The 22,437-nt window shown below is 45.3% G+C and overlaps 2 protein-coding genes across 7 annotated transcripts in view; one reads left to right on the top strand and one right to left on the bottom strand.

Annotated features, from left to right (window-relative positions):
• Positions 1–7,017, top strand: part of EXOC6B (exocyst complex component 6B) — a 603,982-nt gene extending 596,965 nt beyond the window's left edge. For all 6 annotated transcript variants that reach the window (XM_053200754.1, XM_053200751.1, XM_015064020.3 and 3 more), the window contains one exon: positions 3,545–7,017. In XM_053200754.1, the coding sequence (XP_053056729.1) occupies positions 3,545–3,671 (127 nt within the window). In that variant the 3' untranslated portion in view covers positions 3,672–7,017. The remainder of the gene's footprint in view (positions 1–3,544) is intronic.
• A 717-nt stretch (positions 7,018–7,734) lies between these two features.
• LOC128311229 (uncharacterized) lies at positions 7,735–9,078 on the bottom strand. The gene is made up of 2 exons (XM_053200757.1): positions 8,692–9,078; positions 7,735–8,065 (listed from the first exon to the last, which is right to left on the bottom strand). Exons 1-2 carry the CDS (start codon positions 9,076–9,078, stop codon positions 7,742–7,744), a joined length of 711 nt encoding a protein of 236 aa, XP_053056732.1. The 3' UTR covers positions 7,735–7,741.
• Between the last annotated feature and the right edge of the window lie 13,359 nt (positions 9,079–22,437).

The raw sequence follows: 22,437 nt of genomic DNA, 5'->3' as shown, positions 1-22,437 counted from the left end.
AGGCACTACCGCTGGGATTGGGTCAGCCATCTCCAGAACATCCCATGGCTAACCAGTGTATCAACCAGATGCCGGGATCTGCTGTGCAGCCTAGTTCTGCCTTTTGCTAACCTAGTTGAGAGCTGGCAAGCCAGAGACCAAGATCCAAGGAAAGGGGAAGCTTTTTCCTGTCATCACAGTTGTTAACTCCCAGCTTCCTCGAAGCTTCTTAGAAGAGTACCCTGCATCTAAGTAGTACAGCAAGTACCTATGTGGCCGTATGTGAACTTGGATACACGGACCAGCATCTAGGAGGTCAGAATGGAGCCTTAAGCAGAAGAAAAGGTTAAGGTGTATTCTTCCTACTACGCGGTGTGGTGGGAGAGAAGGGGAGGAGTTGGAAAGTAAGCAAGAGCAGGATGTAGAGGGATGTGTTTGCAGCCAAGAAACTAAGAGCCCAGAGTGCAGCTTTCTCCAGGCCAAGACAGACTGATGTTTCCATTTTAACTTTGTTTCCCATGATTCTCTCTCCCAATGACCTTCCTCCCTAGGATATCTAGAGAGTAAGTATATTATTCACTTGGGCCTTTTCCATCACTTTGAGGCAAGTCCTTCTGGTTTCCTCATTGACACTAATGACTACACTAAAATCCCTACCCTGTGAGTTGTCCCCACCCTGACACACTAATCTACTAAACTAGCCTGGTGCCAATTGGCTGGCTGCCTCCTCGATCCTTGGTCCTCAGAGTGACCCTTGGCATACCAATTCCTATGGGGCTGGAGGTCACAGCAGGGATTTTCCCCCACTGGCGCCAGGTAAAAGGCTGTTCCCACTCAGCTTCCTGGCCCACTCAATACTCTTGCTAGTGCAGGGCTTGAAACTCAGCCCTGACAGAAGCGAGCTCCTCGGCAGTCTTCCCCGCCTCCTGGTGGTTGAAGCCCATGGCGTTAAGATCTGGAGCCTATGCCTCCCGCGGAAAATTTTTTATTAGAGGCAAGCCTAATCCCAGCTGAACTGGGGACATGTTGGCTTTTCAGTTGGTGTTTAGATGTCGTATTCACTATGTGTCCAAATGGGCTGTGGGATTCCCTTTCAGTTCCTTCTCTCAGTAGTCCTTTACTTGTCTGCTCCTGAGAATTCCTAGATCTAAGAGGTATTGCCTCATCCACTTTCTGTGGATCAATTATAGGCTAAAATCATCAGCCTGTCTGTAGCATTCTGGTGGCCTAACAGGAACAAAGCCTCGTGCTTAGCCCTAGGAGTCAGCAGGGTTTAAAAGCTTCCTTCCAAACCCAGTAGGGCCATAGGCCATGCTGATCACTAAAATCCCTATTTCCCAGCCTCATAGGAACCAGTCCCTTTCCCTGACCCTTTCCTGCTTTCTGCACAGCCAGATGTACCACCAGAGCTTGACAGTCTCCGCTTTTTAACCTGGCGCTTCTTGGCAGGGTGAGATATGAAAAGAACCAAAGACCTGCTGAGGACATTCAGGAAAGAGAAGAGGCTCCTGTGTCATTGAGAGGTGGCCATAGCCAGAGTAGATCAGGATCCCGAGGAGGGTTCCCCTTTGGCTTTGGAGCATTCCAGGGCACAAACCAGCATGCCACCGTCAGCCTTCAGGGCACCTGAGTTTATCTTTTGAGTAATCCCAACTCCAGGCCTTAACGGCCAAGAACTCCAAGACTCTGAGGCCCAGGGTTCTTCTTCCTCCCTTCCTCCTACCTTATTGCAAGAGCTTCCTATGGGAGCTGAAAGCCAACTCTGGTTCCCCATCTCTGGGCGGCTTGGAGGAGTCCTGAAATTAATGACCACATAGGATGTTAAATTAAATATCCCATACATATAGGGAGCGTTTTTTTCTTCCTCCTTTTTTTCTTTTTTGTTTTGTGTTGTTTTTACTTAGATTTATAGCATATTCCCTGGGATATATAATCTAAAGCCAGGTCAGTTCCATAAATGTAATGGTATAATTAATGTGTAAGGGACCAAATACAGTAATCATCATAGCCTTAAGACCCGCGTGCTTTCTTTTCAACCAACCTCCATCACCTCTGCTTCTTCCTCACCTCCAAGCACAGACCTGCCCATGTGGGTGGGTGTATCTTATACTCAGTGTTCTGAGTTCGCTTGAGTAGTTCCAGCCTTAAGGCCCTTAAGCTTAGATCTGTGAGAGAAGTCTCCATTCATTTGTGGCCGTCAGTGTCAGCCAGAACCACACAGCTTTGGTGCTCGTCACAACCTCCTGACCTCATTTATATGCCCTTGTGGGATCTCTGGCCTTTTAACTCACTGGCCCCAAAGCTGCCCCTCTGCACAAGAGCCACCCCACAGGAAAAGATGGGCCAGGATTGGCGATGGGCCAAAGGCCCTTGGATGTATACCTGGGGGTTGATTACTAGGGTTGCCAGGTTCCTTCCCCCCCACTTCTTCTGACCTGTGTCCCTGCAGCCCAGGGAGCTGTGAAGTCAGAGAGCTGGTGTAGCTCCTGGGGGGTGGTCATGAAGACCCAGGAGAAATTGGTCTGGGCAGTGTTCTTAATTCTCTAACACCAGAACTAGGGGTGGGCTGAAGGCCCAGTGTGCAGAGACTGAGGCCAGAGTTAACAGTCAGATGTCAGAGGTTGTGGACTCTCTGCAGGGAATAGCAGATTCCCACATTCTATCACAATGGCTTATTCAGACCTGGGCATTTCTGTGAAACCACAGCTTGGCCTTGACTTTATCCATGCTTCCCTGTTAGGTCTCTCCGTCTGACCACAACTGTTGCCCAGAGCTGCCCATGGTTTGTACTCTAAGACTATGCCACCTCTGGAGCTTTAACAGGACCCAGGAATAGAAAGCCCTGCAAAGACCAAAGGTCTGAGGATATAGACAGACATCGAGTCCTCAGGGGCTTCTCTTGCCTAAAGTTCCGGTTCATCAAGTGAAAGGATGGCCCACCTGCTCTCCTCAGCACCACACACTCAGCCACCTCACTGCCTCTGGGTCCTTAGTGTGAGACAAAAGAAAAAAGATCATTCAAGCCCTTAGTGTTGTTAAGGATGGGATAGAGTAAACAGCCTGTGAAGTTTAGAAATACGTGGTGGCTTTTCGTTATTCATATCCTCTTGGAATTACTAGTTGAGAGTATGTTTTTTCCCTATCTTTCAAATACCAGCTTTAAGGTCCCAGCAAGATTTCAAAAGCTCATGAGATGGTAAGTGGATCCTAGATATCCTGTAAGAGTCTGTTGAGCACCAGGACTTTAGCATGCCCCAGAGACCTGTAACAGGTGCGCAGCTGGAGATAGAAGGGAAGGAAATAGGTAGGGCGGGTATGGATGATCAGGGGGTTGGCTCTCCCATAGCTGGCTTTTGACTTTTGATTCCAAAGGTGACCGAAGTTGGGAGGGCTATGGACAGCTTCCTGAATAAGTAGGTAAGTATGGGCCTGACAGTGGAAACATTCTGCACTCTCTCAACTCTGGGTGGATGGTAAGATACGCTGTGCGATCCTGCCTCCTGCCAGTTCTTTCTACCATTGTCTCCTCAAACACTTTGCTCTCTTTCTTTCCTTCTGTGTTTAGGATGAAGGACACTAGCCGCAAGAACAACATGTTTGCACAGTTTCGGAAAAATGAGCGAGACAAGCAGAAATTGATTGACACTGTGGCCAAGCAGCTCCGGGGACTCATCAGCAGCCACCATTCGTGAAGGCTGGCCTCAGGCCCACAGAGGCTGCTCACTATAGCCCCGTAGCCTGGGACCCAGCCCTGGCTGGCCCTGCATTTGTGCATTCTTCTTCAAAGAGAGCAAATGTATTTTTTTAATAACCTATGTACAGTATTCGCATAACCTTTCCCTATAGTAAAAGAGGCACAAGATAAAGCAAGTACATGAGATGTTGCTAGCCTGGGGCTCAGGAGAAGTTACACTATACTGTCTGTATCATCCTAGAGATGGTGATATCACCAATCCCAGTATGATGAACCACCTTTCATCCATGGCTCTCGAGCCTAGGTCTGGGGCTCAGGAACGACACTAACAAAATGGGTACTTGGCACTGGGAGGTAAGGTGAGTAGGCGAAAAGGTAATAAAGTATATCCTGTTTACTCCCGGGTGCCCCATTCACCACATAGGTGAGGCTGATTCTTCATGATGCAAGGAGAGGACCAGGAAAACGTTACTGTTTAGTGTATGGAAGACCAGCACACTGTTCCGGAGGTTCGTATCTCCTCCGTCCACCAACTTTCACTGGCTAAGAAACAAGCATGGCATGTGGCCAGATGACAGCTTCACTCCAGTTCCCCAAGGATGGCAGTGTCTTTAGCCCATATCTGACCAGTCTTTTATTGCTGATTTCTCTAGGGCAAGACAGAGTTGAGTATACAGTGGTACTAATTGGACCCCATGACTAACTGCAGGTTGCTCCACACCAAAAGGAGTTTTATTGGCTCTTGAAAACCAGTGTGAATGGAATCAGAGCCTCGGTCCTTTCCCCATTCTTCTCATTTTCTTCTTTCAGGGTCAGGGAACTTGGTTCAGAACATAGATCAACAGTTATTTCCATAGATCTTCACAGAGACTTGGCCTCCTTCAGTAGTGTCATTGAGATAAGTCAGATTCCAGAAGCCTGAAAATGGCCCTTACTCTACCCTTAGGTAAAACCTGAAGATTACCTGGGAGTGTTCCTTGTGTTGTAAAACCAGCTCCCTGGCCACCATCTTTCAAAGAAATATTATCAGCTCTGCACACTGGGGGCAGCCGTAGCTGGACAGGATGCCTCTAGGGATGGAGACACTGTCACCATGAAGTAGACAGGGCCAAGTATGGCTAGTAGTTTGTTACCTCTGGCCCAGCTGTCCCTTACTAAGTCATATCCTAGATCTGAAGCTCTTCCTACTCAAGCCTAAGCCTTCCATCCTCTCCTGAGATCCCCCGAACCATCTTTTGGCCTCATCTGAGAAAGATTGTCTGTAATCCTATCCCACAAATTCTGGAGTTTGCAAAGCGAGCCTGGACTAGCTAGCTCGGAAGCTGTGTCCCTGTGCCAGACAGGCTTCTGACACAAGGGCTTTGCTGTGAGGTCTGTCAGAGGAACCTGGACTTGAAGACTCTTCAGGAAGATGCTACTGTGGCTACTGGCAAGAGTATAATTATGCATCACCAAACAATGACAAATAAGCCACACAGGCCTTTCCAGCTTGGATTAGTGGGTGGAGAGACGCATCAAGCAAAATTCTTCACTACCTTTGTCAGCTACTGAGTTGCTTCTGGGGAGGGCAGTGCTTCCTTTTTCATTCCCCACCCCAGCCCCCCAACCCCCTGTATCCCATCACAACTTGAAAACCAAGGGGAAGAGATTATGCCCACAGACATGCAGGCTTCCTCAAGGCTGGAGAGACGAGTCTGCGTGTAAGCTCTGGAGAATCTTTCTGAAGCTCACCTTGAGACCTAGGTGGTTAGCCTAGGGTCTTAGGATGAGGGTCCGGGTGAATGCTGCCACCCAGAACTTCAAAAGGCAAGGGATGGCAGGGGGCCATGGGAATGAGACCCAAGATGCCATCTCCCAAGCCCTGGACTTGACTGAAAAGGAGCAAGAAATGATTACACGAATCTAAAGTCCTGTTGCTTAAGAAGGGCTCCAAATATACGCCTTTTATTAGTCCCCAGTGTGCAGCAAGATTCCTTCAGCTTTGTGTACTGAGACTTGGATGTGGAATGGAGAGAACCTTAAGCAGGTCATACTTTTTGTCTTTTTTGAGTCATCATTGCTGGTCCGGTCTCAAACATGTACCCTGGAAAGACTGCTGTAGAGGAAAGGCGAACAAGGTGGAGGAATGGGGGTTCCTCTGCACCTTGTACACAGAAGTCCCTTTAAAGAAAACACTTATTCAAGCTCAAGACTTATTAGGGAGGACCCTTTGGTAGATCTCCTCTTCCCTCTCAGTCTGCCTTTAGTCTTTTCTAACGAAACCAACATGCCGCTACTGAGTTGTCTGTAGAGACACTCTCTTGGGGGGCAAGAGAAGGTCAAAAGACAGGGACCCGCAGCGTCCAAGTTGTTTGAATTGGTGAAGTAGGAATTTTCAGTTTTGCCTTTTCAGTCTAGCTGGACCAGCCCTTGAGAGGACTCACACACATGTGCCCATGCCCATCAGATTCCTAAGATCTGGCCTCAAGTGCCCAGAGATAGATAGGTAGGTGCCCCAGTGGGCCTCAGTAAGGGGGGCAAGAACACAGGTGGCTAGAAGCCTCCCAGCCTTCTAGTTAATATGACTCTTGACCAAGTTCTTGGAAAAACCTGGTCCATGCTTCTAGAGGGATGTTCTTGTTTGGGACCCTAGTGGGTTTCAGAAGTAGTACAGGTGGCTTGTATAGTTTCAACATTCATAGGAAATCTCTTTGTGTGAACTGTAAATGAAGCTGTTGGCAGGGGGAGGGGGAGAACAGGACCCAGAGATTGGAACCAGCAGAGTCCCTGTTGACAGAAGAAATGTCCAACGGCCAGGGAGTGCTCCCCAGTGTTTCCATTGCATACCAGGCCTAACAGCCTCTCAGGCCTCAAAGCCAGCCTAGCTTCACTGCACACTTGTCAAGCGCTTGCTTAGCAAGCCCCAGACCCAGAGCCCTTTATCCCCAAGATTGGCAGTGGCCATGACCTTCCTCATAAAGCCTCTCGACACTCCCTGGGGCCTGCTAACAGAAATCCCCTCCTACCTTGGCCTCCTTTCTCCCAGGACTCTCCTCCTGGCTGCTTCAACTGCCTCTTTTTTTCTCTTCGCCTGCATCCGCAATTACTTTTCACCAATGTGTTGGAAATGGCCTTTTTATTTTGCACAAATAGTTGTACATTTATGGAGGAAATTTAGGAGAGTCCATTTTTAACTCTAAAGGGAATTTTTTTCTTTAAAACTCACTAGTAAAGCTACTGATGCAGATGGGCCTCGTGGTTAGTGGGAACCTCCCGTGTGGACAGAGCATGTTTATTCCTCCTGTACATTTTCCTCTCTTAACTGCTATTAAACAAGAGAGCCTATGTACCTGTTTCAAAAGCCACGGTGTTGTCTCATGGGTTTTTTTGTTCTTCCGCCCCTTTCGCACAGTGCAGCTATGGTTGGTGATCTGGATGACAGCCAATGCACCCCCTCAACTGGACTGAGGACCAGAGCAGGCAATAGCCTGCTGGGGGGAGAAAGCCTGCCTGCCAGACAAGGGCAAGGAGCCTTTGAAACGTCCCGAACTACTGAGTTAGATCTTCCTGTCTATGTAGTTAACACTGGCATCATCACCATCAAGACGAGTAACTTTTGAAATGCCTGATTTATGTGGAGCACCAGGCTGGGCAACTTGAGGCCTGATGTGTTGAACACCAGCCCGGCAACAGAAAGGCTCCCAGTCAGAACGGGAAGATGGCGGATTATCCAGAACAAAGCCAGGCTGGGAGAAGGGGCGAAATGAGCCGATTTTAGAGCTCAGCGTGGGAGAGGGGCAGGCACCACGGCCTGCTATAGGAATGGGTCTGGTCAGGGAAGAGAGCAGAGAGAAAGCAGGACGTTAAGTAGCTGGGCCTTGAAGGACTCAAAGTCAAATTATATTAAGCTGTAGGAGTATCTTAGGCACAGACCATATTAGAGTAAAAAGCTGGCCTGAGCCTGGCATATGCTGGGAGGTTCCCCACGGAAGCATGGGGAATAAGGCCAGAAATGGTGTAACAGCACCAGTCTGCCTGCCCCCTCAGAAGCCATGAGAATAGGATGGGAAAAATTCCTGTAGCCAGATTTCAGTCCCTGCTGTGCCACTTACTAGCCAGCTGGCCTTGACCAGTTACCTCCCTCAGTCTCATAATCCTCATCAATGAAACAGAAAAGTAGTCCTGATTTACAGTGTGGTTGTCAAGTGTGAAGGAGTCATGGATGGTCAGGATGTTTTGCCAGTTCCTAGCCATAGCACGTGCACTGTTTAAGGCCTTCCCCTCCTTCCTCTCCAATTCCACAACATTCCTCATGGCTGAGCACTGGACAGAAGTGTCCAGAGCTTCTCTGCCTCCTGGCTTCTCCTCTCCAAGCCCAGTGCAGGGTGGATGGTAATGAGGCCTCCGGAGCTCCTGTACACAAAATGGGTGCAAGCCCTTCGAATCAGCCAACTGTGACTCAGGGTACAGCCAGTTCTTCAGCTAGAATCTGCCCCCTCACCACCACTTAGAACATTCTCCGTTCTCTCTTTGGTGCCAAAGTTTACACTTGGTACTAGAATTCAGGAGTTCTTAACCAGGGGTTCATGAACCCGTGGAATATGTGTATGTGTGTGAGTATACACGTATGTGCACGTGTGTGGGTACCAGCTTGCGTTCACCCATTTTTTTCTGGATAGAAAGCGCGTGGCTCTCATCACTGTCAAAGAAAGATTCGGGACTAAAATACTGAATGATAACCAAATCTCCTGAGGGAAAGCCAGATGCCCTGAGCCTCCTCTCCCTGCCTCATAGAATTCTGGAAGATTTTTCAAGACCTTCAGTTCTGCCTCCTACCTTTTCCAGGAGCCCCCATGTGAACCTCAGGTCATACCTAAAAACCGGTACAGCCACTCCTGGCTTTTTCTACTCAGCCAGGTTATGGTAACTGAGGTCGGCATGAGGACCTTGCACTTCTGAGAATACGGAGCCTCCCAGCTGGTTGGGGAGAGTCCAGTGTAGATACATGGACCCTCAAAGCCAAACTGAACCTGACTCACCTCAGAACATTTCCTATAGCTTCCGAGCACTGACTGATGCATGGTTCCACCGCCCCAGACCTTATCCAGAGAGGGAGCAGCCCTGGTGGGGTGTCCAGGGTGGGGTGTGAGGTGGGGACCCTGGGACAGATGTGAAGCAGGCACCAGCATGCCCCTTTTCTCACAGCTAGGCTTATCTGCGGACCAGGCAGGTGAGGATGGGGAACAGCTAGCGGGAGATAAGGGGAGGGAGAGAAAGTGCCAGACCCTTTCCCTGGAGGCCTCAGTTTTGAATTTAATGGGCAGTGTGTGCCGGGAATGAGAGAGCCTCACAGCCCAGGGGACCAGAAGACAAAAGCTCTTGAGGAAGTGCAAGGAGGAGGAGGAGAGGAGTGGGGGCCTGGGCATTGTGCGGGAGAGCCACCCCTCTATCTGTTTCAATCACTGCTGGGGTTAGGGTTACCCTGCACTTGGGGCCCCACTGCTTTGTGGGGTCTGTGACATCAGCCGTTGTGATGGTAATGGAGGGGCCTCTCTCACGGGGGGCTCCCCTTCACCAGCCAGCCCACATCAACTCCCAGAGAGGATTGAAGCTCCTGTTCCCTCAGGGTGGGGGCAGGATGTGGGCCCAGAACTAGACCCAAGAGAACAGGCCCCCTCCCAGTCTGAACCCACTGCTTAGTGTTATCTTCCAGGCCCAAGCTATGACCTTCCTCTCTCCAAAGCTCCAGAAAAGGAATGGAATCTGAACATTGAGACGCTTTTCTGGCCCTAAACAATCCTTCCATTCTCTAGGCTCAATGATGGGTCTATTTCCTCCTGTAAATGGGTCTCGTAATCTTCAACTTTTACCTTTGCTTCTAAGGGTAATTAATTAGATCTCCCTCTTGTTCTCCCTACACACTCCCCTCTCTGTTACAAGGCTCAGGTTAAGCCGGGTGGATGGCTTTTCTTTCTTTCTATTCCATGGAGTGCTCATTTTTAAAGCTGATGGAGTAAGTCCTTGCCCTCTCCAGTGAACCTCTTCTCCAGAGAAGCCTGCTAGGGAAACACCACTTCCTCGGGCCCAGGAAAGCGGCCTCTGCCCAGCTCAAGGCTTTTCAGGTAGCCAGTTCTGAGCAACCATTTCACTCTTTCTTCCCAGATATGTCTCCAAGGTTTTAGGGAAGGGGCCTTCGGGCTGTCAATCTCAGGAGCAAAGTGAAGGATTAAGTGATGATCTGGACCTTGGAGGTGAAGGGAGGCAAAGATGGGCACGGGAGAAGGAAGATCAAAAACTCAGATTCCTTTTTTTCCGAAGTCTGAGGAGAAACAGGCGTCAGGTGCAGGGCAGCATGAAGGCATCAGGTGGGGAGGAGTGAGGATAGACCCCCATTTGAGCAGCAGGAGGAGAGGCTGCTATGGGGAGGCAGGTCATGGGGGCAGGAAGTTGAGCCCTAGGGACACCGATGATTTCTAGGAACCGTGAGCTTGTCTGATGCTCCGACTCGACAATGAGCTCTTCGGAGGCAGAAATGACTTGGCATGCCTGTCTGAATCCTCTGCAGCACCTTGCCCAGCAAATGGCACCTGGGCACTCCTGACCAAATGAGTCACACCCGCAGTGGGGACAGTTACTACCGAGGGGGGGTGCAGCTGGGAAAGCAGCACTCCCTGCTGGGCGGAATATCTTGTGGCCCACACTGGTTTGGAAGGGGATTGAGAATAAAAAGGAAACTAGCTTTTGGTCAGTTTTGTTATGGTTTTAAAATTCTCTACAGCCATGTACTACCCCACTCTTGGTATGCTGTGGAGTAAGGAACAGGTTGAAAACAGACCGCGTCAGGTGAGAAACCAAAACGGCAGTTTAATTCCTGACAGGCAGGGTGTGCTCCTGGTGGTGGTGGTGGTGGTGGTGGTGAAGGAGTGTGTCCGTGCATGTGTGGATGTGGGTGACTAAATACTGAGCCCTAATCCCATTTCCCACATAGAATCACTGTTAACAGTATGGTGATGTTCTTTCAGATCATCTGAATATGTAGATACTTTCTTCACCAAAAAAATTGAATCCTGGTATTTTATATTGCGGGTTTCTTTCCCACTTAACGTATCTTAAACATCTTTCATGGCAATATAATGGGATTTCTTCCTTTCTGAAGCCCATGAATACTTCCATTGCATGGATGTACCTGGGGTTTATTTAATTCTGAGTTGGTGAATATCTGGGATGTTTCCAGTGTTTCACTATTGTGAGTAATATCGCAAGACTCTTGTATACATCCTTGCCTTCTTGCATAGTATAAAATTTCAGGAGTGGAATTGATTGGTTAAAGGTCGTTAGTATTACAAATCTTAATAGAAATTGTGTGTTACTCTTGAAAATCCCCAATTTACACTCCCTCCAATAGGAGAATGTGGCAGTGACCCAGCTTTCCTCCCCCCAGCCCGCCAAACCCCCACACCAAATGGCTGATTGGCTGACCAGTTGTCCCACAGAATCACTGATTAATTTGTCAATATCATCTTTATCATATATTAAATTCCCATTTATTCTTGGGCCTATTTCTGGACTTTATTTACTGTTCCATGATCATTTCTATTTCTGAGCCATTACCATATTGTTTTAATTACCATATCTTTTTAGTCTGTTTTAATACCTACTAATCCCTTCCTACGTCATGCTTTTCTCTTTCAGATTGTTCCTGAATATTTGGATAATTATTCTTCCAGGGTAATTTTATAATTCTCTTTTTCAAGTTTTAAAAGTTCTATTGTGATTTGGATTGGAATTGCATTGAATTTATAGAATAATTTGCAGATAAATAGCATCTGTATAACATTGTCGATGCATTTGTGAAAAATATCTGTCCATTTACTCATCACATCTAGATTCCTCTAACAGTTTTAACATTTTCTGCATTTGGAATCTTCACATTTCTTATTTAGTACAACCACGGATGTTTAGTGTTTTCATTACTGTTGTAAGTGAGATCTCTCCTTCCATATTCTACATTTTCTGGTTTGTTTTACTTAAAGAAGTAAGGTATGAACATCTATCAGATTGGCAAAGTCCTGCAGTCTGATATTAACCAATGTTGATGAGGAGAGGGAGAAACGGTGGTGGAAAGATATATTCTTAATACAACTACTTTCTAAAGCAGTTTTGTGCTGCAGATTCAAACCCCTTATCTGCAATTCAGAAATCAAAAAACAAAAAACAAAAAACCCCTCAAAACTGCAAGCTCTTTCTTAACATATTTGGTGGCAAAACCTAACTTGATGGGAGGCTATTTATGGTCTTTATCACACTTAATGTGGATATTTTTACTTTTCAGCACAGAAAAAGTAATATATTTGCTTATGGAATACTTCTCCCAAGCCCTGCTAGGGTCTGATACACGGCACATGTACCATACTGCCCTTCTAAGATCCAAACAGTTCTTATTATGAAGCACATTTGGCTCCAACAGTTTGGAACAAGGTATTGTGGGTGTGTGTGTGGTAAAGTTAAAGATGTGCATATCCTAAGACTCAGAAACTCTGCTTCTGAGAACATTCCCTAGAGAAACCTAGCCACCAGAAGACATGTTTAAGACTGTACCGTCTAGTATTGTTTATAATGATGAAAGATTAGAAATAAGCGAAATGTGGGGCGCCTGGGTGGCTCAGTTGATTGAGCATCTGACTTCAGCTCAGGTCATGATCTCGCGGTTTGTGAGTTTGAGCCCTATTTCCGGTTCTGCTGTCAGCACAGAGCCTGCTTAGGATCCTTTGTCCCCCTTCTCTCTGCCCCTCTCCGCTTGCTTCCTGTCTCTCAAAATACATAACATAAAAAAAGAAATAAATAAGTAAAAGAAATAACCTAGATGTCCACCAATGGAGAATAGATTCATTGTGATATATTCATCTAATAGAGACCATATAGCAGTTAAAATGAACTACAACTACATGTGCCAACACGAACAAACTTTTTTAATTTTCTTGAATAAAAATGCAAGTGGCAGAATGGTGACAGCATGGTAGAACTTCAAGTTTGAAAACATGCATGAGAATGACAGACACCAAATCAGTGTGGTAGCCATCTCTGCAGAGTGAGGGGGGGGGGGGATGAGGTTCCCCCAGGATACACAGTAGCCTTTTGATTCATCTGTAAAGTCTAATCTCTCTTTTTTTTAATGTTTATTTATCTGTGAGAGAACACAAGCGGGGGAGGGGCAGTGAGAGGGGGACAGAATCTGATCCTAAGTGGGCTCTGCTCTGACAGCAGCAAGCCGGATGTGGGTCTCGAACTCACTAACTGCGAGATCATGACCTGAGCTAAAGTCAGACACTCAACCGAGCCACCCAGGTGCGCCAAAGTCTAATCTCTTTTTCTCAATCTGAAATGAATATCTCAAAACGTTGAGATGTTTTTACAAATACATAGATTTGTACTCTACATAATATTCCCAATCCTAAGAATTCTGGATGGTGAAGCATAAGTGTACAGGACTAGAGCAGCCGAACAGCAGAGACCCAGGCATTTTTTGTCTTTCTATTCTGTCGTGCTTAGCATGCTGAGCATTTCACAGGCACAGGACAGCTGCGTCACCTGCAGGCATTACATCCACCTTCAGGCGGGAGGAAAGGAACAGGAGGAAGAAGGAAAGGCAAAGAGATAAAAGGCCTGTGTGGGCCAAACCTGTTCTGTTCCTTCTTTAGGAGACCCTGATTTCTTTCCACCTTTCTGTAGATTTAGAGTTGCTTCCCTAAAATTATGTAAAATGTTCTCAAAATTATTTGAACTTGAATTACTATTTTAAATGATCTCCTTACATTACAACCTCTTACATCTTATTGGGCAGAATTGAACCACATGACCACCCCCGAAAACAATCACAGCCAAAGGGAGGAAAATGATCACATTTGGTTTAGATCAGCTATGGTTTTTTCCCTGTAAGCTCCATGAAAACAGTGTTTCATTCGCAGTTTTATCCTGAGTGCCTAAAAGAGTTTCTCTTGCATAAAATATGCTGATTAAATTGTATGGAAAGAACCAATGGTACGTATGAATGAGAAGATAAATGGAGCTGGGTTAGGGGCAGGAGACAAGGGATCTGAGCCAATCCGAGTCCTGTCAGCTGTGAATCAGAGGGAAATGAATGTTGTCAGGGTAGTGGGTCTGTCACAATATCCCTGACCCACTGAGCCACGCGATGCAAATTATGTATTTGTTTGTTACAGATGAACAAATATTTTCTCCTAGTCTTTCACTTAATTTTTTAAATAAGCTTTTTATTTTGAAATAATGTTAGGTTTATGGAGAAGTTGCAAATTGATCCAGAGTTCTACAGCCCTCACCCAGTTTCCTCTGCTGTTAACATCTTATATCACCACATACATTTGTGAAAATGTTAAAAACCAACATTGGTACATTAGTATGAACTAAACTCAGATTTCAGTGGGATATCACCAGCTTTTCTGTTCTGGGATTCAATCTAGGATACCATGGTGCACTTAGTTGCTATAGCTCCTTAGTTTCCTTTGGTCTTTGACAGTTTTTCTGTCTTTCTTTACTTTTCATGACCTTAACAGTTTTGAGAAGTCTTGGTTAGGCATTTTATGGAATGTCCTCCAATTTGCATTTATCTGATATTTTTCTCTTGAATAGACAGGGATTCTAGGTTTTTTGAAAGAATGCCACAGAGGTGAAACATCCTCATTATATATCAGAAGTTTCATGACATCACTAGTGACGTGAACTTTGAATACTTGGGTGTAACAGCATCTGCCAGGTTTCTCCACTGTAAAGTGACTCTTTATCCCTTTCCCTACTCTAGCTAGTAGAAGCAAGTCACTGGGGTGCCTGGGTGGCTTTGTCAGTTAAGCGTCAGTCTCTGGATTAGGTCATGATCTCATGGTTCAAGTTCGAGCCCCGCGTCAGGCTCTGTGCTGACAGCTCAGAGCCTGGAGCCTGCTTCGGATTCTGTGTCTCCCTCTCTCTCTGCCCTTCCACTGCTCGCGCTCTGTCTGCCTCTCAAAAATGAATAAAACCATTTAAAAAAAAAGAAGAAGCAAGTCACTAATTGCAGCCCACTGAGATGTGACAGGGAGGGGCGGGAGTTAAGATTTACTTCCTAGAAAATGTATCTACATAAATTATTTGGAATTCTTGCATAGGAAAGCTTTGGCTCCTCAATTTACTTAAATCATTTATTTATCTCGGTATGGACTCATGCACATGTTTTTGCACCTATTTTAGGCTATTTTCTTATTTTTTTTAATGCTTTTCTTTCTTTCTTTCCTTCTTCTTTCTTTCTTTCTTCTATCTCTCTTTCTTTCTTTCTTTTTGAGAGAGAGAGAGAGCATGCAAGCAGAGGAGGTAGACAGAGAGGGAGACAGAGGATCTGGAGTGGGCTCTGTGCTGGCTCAGCACAGACAGAACTCAGGAACATGAAGTCATGACCTGAGCCGAAGTCTGACGCTTAACCAACTGAGCCACCCAGGCGCCTCTGAACTCTTAGTTTTTTATCCCACTCTCAAATCTATATGTCTATCCTTGGGACTTCTGTATTTATTTTATACTTTGGGTTATAATTCAACACCATGTTATCTATTTCTTTGCTCAGTTTTGGCCATTGTAATGCTCTTTCAGGTTGGTTCCTGGCTACCTTTGAAAAACCTCCATCGTCTCATTTATTTGAACATTTCCTTGATTTATGGAACTACAAGATGCTCCAGGCTTATCTTGTACTTTTCCTGTTCCAGTTCTAGAATTAACTAATTCTTCATGGAGCTCTAGCTCCTTTTATGGTAAAATGATATTTAGAAACCAAGATCTGGGTGCTTAGTGTGCTCATTGCTACTAGGGTGTTGTTTATGGGCTCTCAGCAGACGGAGCTAGATACTTTATTATATAATAACCCATGTGCACACACATATCTATATTTGTTTCTGTATCTATACATCTCTCTGTGTGTGTATGGTGTGTGTGTTTGTGTGTATAATATATGATGTATGTACATTATATATATATATATATATATGTGTGTGTGTGTGTGTGTGAGTTTATACAGATGTTTCAAACTCTAATCCAGTACCACAGGGACAATTCTAACCTTTCCTTCTCTCCAATGATAAGAACCTGGCTCCCACCATCTACCAGCCATTTACGTATTCATTCAGGCCCACTATACAGTTTCAGAATTGCTAACCCATAACTTCCCATTCACCTATTGTTAATTGGTTGTACTAGCTTTGATCATATGGAATTTTGAAATGTAATGCAGTTGAATTGTCAGTCCTTTCCTTTAAGCATCTGAGTTTTGTTTCTTGGTTAGAAAGGCTTTCCCAGCCATCATCAACCCCCAGATTATAAAAATATTTTAGTTTTGTTTTACATTTAGGTATTTCATCTATCTGGATTTTATTTGGGGATTATATGAGATGCAGCTTTAAACTTTTTTTCTCTCAAATGGCCATCTGAAGGTCCTAAACACCTATTATTAGTAGTCAGTCCTTTCCTCACTGATTTGCAATGCATGAGTCTCTTTCTAGACTCCATATCCTACTTGTGTATTTGTCTGTTTCTGTGCTAATAGGAGGCTATTTTAATTTTTGATATCTTAAAATATGTTCTGATATCTAGTATGGAAAGTCTCCCATCATTGATCATTTTCAGAAATGTCTTGGCTATTCTTGTATGTTTATTATCACAGATGAGCTTTAGAATTAATTTGTGAAATTTCATTTATAAAATCCCATGGGATTTTGATTGTGATTACATTGAGTTTATCCAATTTTGGAGAAACTGACATCCCAACATGGTAAGTCTCTATTTAGGTCTTCTTTTATGTCTTTCATAAAGTTTTATGCTTTCTTCCCAGAAATCTTACATTATTCATGAATTCACAGTATTCGCATTATTCATGTAAATTCACATGAATATTCACATTATTCATTATATATTTTAAATTATATTTTCAAATTTATTAATGCTAACATATAAGAAAGCTGTTGATTATCTGTTTGTCATGTATCTGAGCAAGTTATTACATGCTTTTTATAGATCTAATAGGTTTTTAGTTGATTCCCTAAGATATTGTAGGCAGTCCTAATAGCTGTAATAATGACAATGTCCTATTCCTTTCTAAATCAAAAAGCTATTTATTGGCGGGGGGATGAAATAGGTAAATCACTAAGCAAACCTAATCAAGGAAAAAGAATGTAAGAAATTATAAATACTTTCCTGATTCCTGGACAAAATTAAGAATCAGAAAATGGAAATAACCACAGACTTGAGGAAATTTTAAGAGCAGTTTTAAAAAATAACTGAAATATAAGTAAATTTTATGGAAATAAATCCATAAACCTAAGGATGGCTGATGGTTCCAGAAAAGTATATATTGCTAAAGTTGACCCAGAAAGGAAGAGAAAGCCCCAAAACTTTAATAATTGTGAAAGAAATCAAGGAAGCTGTTCAAGAGCTATCTCATATTTATATTTATATTTATATTTATATTTATATTTATACTATTACTGGTTTATTTTTTGATTCAAGTAACACACAGTGTTACATTAGTTTCAGGTGTACAATATAGTGATTTAACACTATATTGTCTCCAATATACATGTCTCCATGTATACATGTCTCCATGCTCTTCACAAAAAGGTACTCTTAATCTCCTTTATCTATTTTACCCATCCTTCCCATATCCCTTCTGTCAGCCACCAGTTCATTCTCTGTATTTGTCTTTTTGCCTCTTTTTTCTTTGTTTGTTCATTTGTTTTGTTGAGATCCATACTTTTGATTTTTCCCTTGCATTTCTGACTTTTTAAAAAAATTTAATTAGCTAAGACAGTCACACAGTGTGGAATAACAGAGGTCATGGTTAGGATTGGTCCCTTTCCTTGCTTAAATTGAAGTGCTTCTAATGTTTAGTTGTGAACCATGAGGTTAAAGTTTCTTCTATTCTTAGCTTATTGCAAGCTTTTATAAGAAATTAGTGTTGAATTTTATTAAATGCTTTTGTTCCAGCATAGACTAAAGTGATCAGTCTTTCCTTTATCTATTAATATAGCAAGTTCTAATGTTGAAATATCTTTTGATTCATTGAGTCCAACCCCACCTGGTTATGATGTCTTATTATTTTGATGAACTTCTGAATTTTATTTAGTAGCATTTGATCAGGATTTTTGTGTAAATATAAGTAAGACTTGTCTGTGCCAACACTGCTTTTGTACTGCCTTCAAAAGGTTCTGTGTTGGTACACAGAAAGAATTTTTTTGAGAAATCTTATCTTTATTCTCTGCTCTGGTGTATCAAGGGTTATCTGTTCTTTGGCATAACTTATAAAATTATCTTCATCTGGGGCAGGGGTAGGTACCTAGAGTGCTCGTCATTGATAGTTTGCAGTTCCTATAAGTGAGTGTAGGTGAGAGAGAAACAGTAAGGGTGGGAAGTAACTTGAGAAAATAAGTTATAACCAGAGATCATCTCTAAACAAACTCTTCCCATCCTGAAGATTCCCCTACTCTGAGGAAGATGGCAGTGGGGATGGAGATGAGGGGTGGATTCAAGAATCAACACGGAAGGTAAATCAATTGACTTTTGGTTAACTAACATCCAGGGACATGGGAGATGTCAAGCTAATGACATCTGGTTTACTAGCAAAACTGACAGAGTTGCCAGAAATAAAGTTGCTAGTTTCCAGGGGAGGGTAGGTTTGAAAGAAGGTGAAGAATTCTGTTTTAGACACTTGAAGAAGGTATCTTTTAGAAGCTTGATGAAGGAAAGAGATTAGGCACAGTGTGCCGCCAAATGGTAAATGTAACCTCACAACTGGCCCATCTCCAATCTACAGATCAGTGACTAGAGGCCCAGAAAGTCTGAGTTCTTCAGTCTTTTGATTCTAACAGTCATGTTTATTTATTTATGTATTTATGTATTTAGAGCACGGGAGGGGCAGAGGAAGAGGAAGCAAGCTTCATGCCCAGTGTGGAGTCCGACCATGGGCTTGACATGGGGCTTGACCTTACAACTGTGAGATCATGACCTGAGCCGTAATCAGAAGTCAGGCACTTAACTGACAGCCACCCAGGCGCCCCAGTCACGCTCTTTAATTGCATCCTTTATGAGGTGTCAGCCTAGAGTTCAGTGGCATTAAGGGAAAGCCTTTTCAAGCTAAGAGAGATATTGGTTTGGTTCTGGGTGGAAGGGAAGAAACATTTAGAAATGGCCAGAATAAAGTTGCTTGCGATGGAAGGGAGTGAGGTCTTGGAATACATGAGGGGATTCATTCAGAAAAACACTTACTACGAATGTAGACACAGGGGCTATGAAGAGGAAGAATGCCCAGTTTCTGTACCTGATGTCCTTTTAATCCATCAATAAAATTCCTGATGTCCCAGTTCACACCAATACAACCCACCTCACTCTTTGTCTCTCCTCCTACCTCCTCCTCCCCCACAGTTCCAAGAGGCAGGGACCGTATCTGCCTTAATAAGAGAGGAAGGATTACAAGGATACAATCAGTGCTCAGATGGGATGTACAGAATGTTCTGGAGCACCAGGGAAGGGGTGACAAACTAGAAAACTCCACAAAGAATATGATATTTGAATTGGGTTTTAAAAGATAAGTGGGAGTTTACCAGCCAATGAAAGGAAAATATGTGAAGCAGAAGCACATTGAAGGGAATATAGAAAAGGAAGGATATTCAAAGTAGTGGTAACTGGCATATGTAAAGACTTAGATCACTTCGCATCTATTAGACTGGCAGAATTAGGAAGTGGAGTAAGGCCAGGGCTGTTGACGATGAGGGCAACCAGGCGTCTTTGCGAACTGCCAACGAGCGTGGACTAGTGCAGTCTCTCTCGGACCTCGCAAGCTCATTCTTGGTCAAACACCCAGACAAAATGGCATCCAGTGAACAACGTTTGTGGTAATAAAGCGTTGGAGGAAGTCTAGGTGTCTGTTACTAGAGTAAAATGCAGTAAATATGGTAAATACGTATTTTACACATGCATTGCCACAGTCAGGAGTCACAAGATAGAAATAACGCAACATACATCGACCTCAAAAGTCGCATTCACTTTTTTAAAAATCCCAAACCAGACTTATAGTGCAAGATTGTTTATGTAAGTTAAAATTACATACTTACACAAGATAGCATTATTTTCAAAGATAACGGATAGTTCGCCAAGGGTGTATACCAACACGGGAGTGTGAGTCTGGGGGCGAAATGGGGGATCCAAAGTAGGGCTGGGGGAAGGAAATAGGAGTGAAGCCTGTACTGACGGAAAAACCCAAGAACTGAAGCGTACGACTTGTTTCCCGCCCATGAGGTCCAAATAAAGGACCTGGAAGCATGAATGCCTATGGAATGGCAGGGGCTGGCTGAGTGGAGGGAGCCCAGGGCTGAGGCTGGGAGGGAGGCTGGGGTCAAAGAGGCAGCCTGGGCCCCATCATGAGGGCAACAGGAGCTGCTGACAGCAAGGAGAAACATTCTGTTTCAAAGGTTCCCTTCTGGTGACCTAGAAGGTAAGGAAGGACTGGATGGAGATGGTGTAGTGTTCAGGAGACTACTTTAAAATGACAGGAGAAAGACCCAGATCACAGGTTACATGTGTAGGTGGTGGTCTGGAGTAAGGGCTGTATCTAGGGCCGGTGGAGGATGCCACAATAGACCACCTCTTGTTTTCACGGGGTCAGTCATGGGCTTTGCTCATTTCAGTACCTCTCTGGAAGTGTGTGAAGGTTGCCAGCTGCATAGACGCCGGTGACGGGTCTCTCCTCTCCCAGTCGCGTTCCCGCGTCCATCCCTGCCTCCCTGGGCACAGAGAATAGGAGACTCAAGTGCCAATTCCAGCTCTTCCCTCAGGTTCCGGAAGTGACCTTGGACAGGTCATACTTCCTCTCTGGGCCTCACTTCCTCTCTCTTCCCTTTCCAGCTTACACTTTCTTTGGCTTCATCTCATTCCTCTAGCAATAGCCCTCAACAGGGAAATCTTGCCCCCGCCCAAAATCCCCCCCCCCCCCCCCCCCCCGCCATGTCTCTAAAGTCCTGACATCCTCCTTAATCTTCCAGCTCCACTGCCCCACCCTGGTGAGGAGGAGCAACAAATTGGTATCGTAATGGCCCTGCTGATTGCATTATGGGTGTCTAATGCAATATGCCCTCATGAGGACCATCCATCAGAGCGGGGCCCCTCCCCAAGTCCCTGCCACCCCAGTCACATTAGTCAGGCAGCCCATTCATCACTACCACACACCTCCATGGACACTGGCCTAGACGGATGAGGGGCCAAATCAGATTTATGGGGAGGAATCGTGGAAAAAATCAGCCCCATCCATCTCCCAGACACTGAGGAGGGAGCCCTGTGTCCCCATTCCCTCCAAGGCTCCTTAGGGAAACGGGTGCTAATGGAGAAGCCAGCCAAGTTGCTTTTGTTGTCCTGAAGGTCCATTCCTGAGCCCCTGTGTTGCCTAGCACAGCCCTACAACTAGCTTCTCTAGGGGTTCATAATTTTTGGAGCAAAGCCCCTGCCAGACTGGGACACAGTGCCCAGAGTCGGCTACAACTTCTGAGAGCGCAGGGAATTCATTTGACCAGATCCCTGGGTCGGGCCCGCTGCTGTGAGTGGAGCATGGGAAGGAGCAGGCACCAAGCCCAGTTCAGCAGTGGGACCTAGGGCAGCCTGCTTGGGAAAGCTGATTTCACCCTGGCCTTCCATCTGGATGACACTTTGCCCAGGGCTCATTTTAGCTCTGTTGGCCAGACGGGGCAAGTCTCCTCCTGTGCATGGAATATACTTGGAGAGGATTGAGAATGAGATGGAATGAGAAGGGGAAAAGCTACCTTTCAGGTCCTTTCAGGATGTATGAGAACTGAAGCCTGTATGATCTGGGGGGTGCTCTTTAAGAAAATAATGCAAAAGTATGAATTGCTGGGGCCACTCTCAGGTTTTCAGAAGGAGCCTGTACAAGTGAGAGACCCCAAAGCTCCAGCTTCCCCAGCCTTACCTTGAATCTTCCCCTGCTATGAGCCCACCACTGTGTCAAATATTTACATGGATTACCTTTTTTTATAAGCCTCACACTGCCAACTTCCCAGGAAGGCAAGAACTTATTCTCCCCATTTGTATAAAAAAAAATTGAGGCTCAGTAAAGCGACTTGGCCAAGAGTCTACAGCTATGGATGGTAGAACCGACCCCCTGGCTTGCTCTCGGCCCACTGCCTCTTGGCCTGAGTTGCGTCGGCTGGTCGTGTGGTGGGCAGAGAGGGGCCCCTGACTCAAACGTCAGCTTTCCAGACAACTCTCTGTGGATGCAGTGTCCTCTCCTCCAGCTGTTGCTCTGTACCCAAGTGCTGCAGCTGCTTTAGGGGCTCTGGGAGGGACCAGTCAGCCACAGGACGAGGAGGGTGGAAGTTCTTGCAGCATGGAACTCTGGATCAGTGATGGGTCCCCTGTCTTACAGTAGTTAATCTTGCTTCCCCCAAACTGACCATGGCCCCATCTGAGCTGGGTCCTGGGGGGAGGGAGCTCAGCCGCTGAGCAGAGCTGGGAGCCCATATCTGCTTAGGCAGAGGGCCATGCAAGATCCTTTTTTGTTTTTTCTCAACTGTTTATTTTTGAGAGAAGGGGAGAGAGCAAGTAGGGGAGGGGCAGAGAGAGAGTGGGACAGAGGATCTGAAGCAGGCCCTGTGCTGACAGCAGAGAGCCTGATGCCGGGCTTGAACTCACGGACCGTGAGATCGTGACCTGAGCCAAAGCCAGACGCTCTACTGGCTGAGCTCCCCAGGCGCCCC

This window comes from Acinonyx jubatus, chromosome A3 (genome assembly GCF_027475565.1).
Source record: "Acinonyx jubatus isolate Ajub_Pintada_27869175 chromosome A3, VMU_Ajub_asm_v1.0, whole genome shotgun sequence".
Taxonomy (NCBI): Eukaryota; Metazoa; Chordata; class Mammalia; order Carnivora; family Felidae; genus Acinonyx; species Acinonyx jubatus.
This window is presented reverse-complemented; position numbering and strand designations above follow the sequence as displayed.

What these genes read in the sequence shown, in the direction of transcription:
- LOC128311229 (XM_053200757.1), bottom strand. Translation starts at nt 9,078, where the DNA reads ATGCCCAGGCCCCCACTCCTCTCCTCCTCCTCCTTGCACTTCCTCAAG. An exon ending in GCTATAGGAAATGTTCTGAG is followed by an intron (nt 8,066 to 8,691) that starts GTGAGTCAGGTT and finishes TTTTGTGTACAG; the next exon opens with GAGCTCCGGAGGCCTCATTA.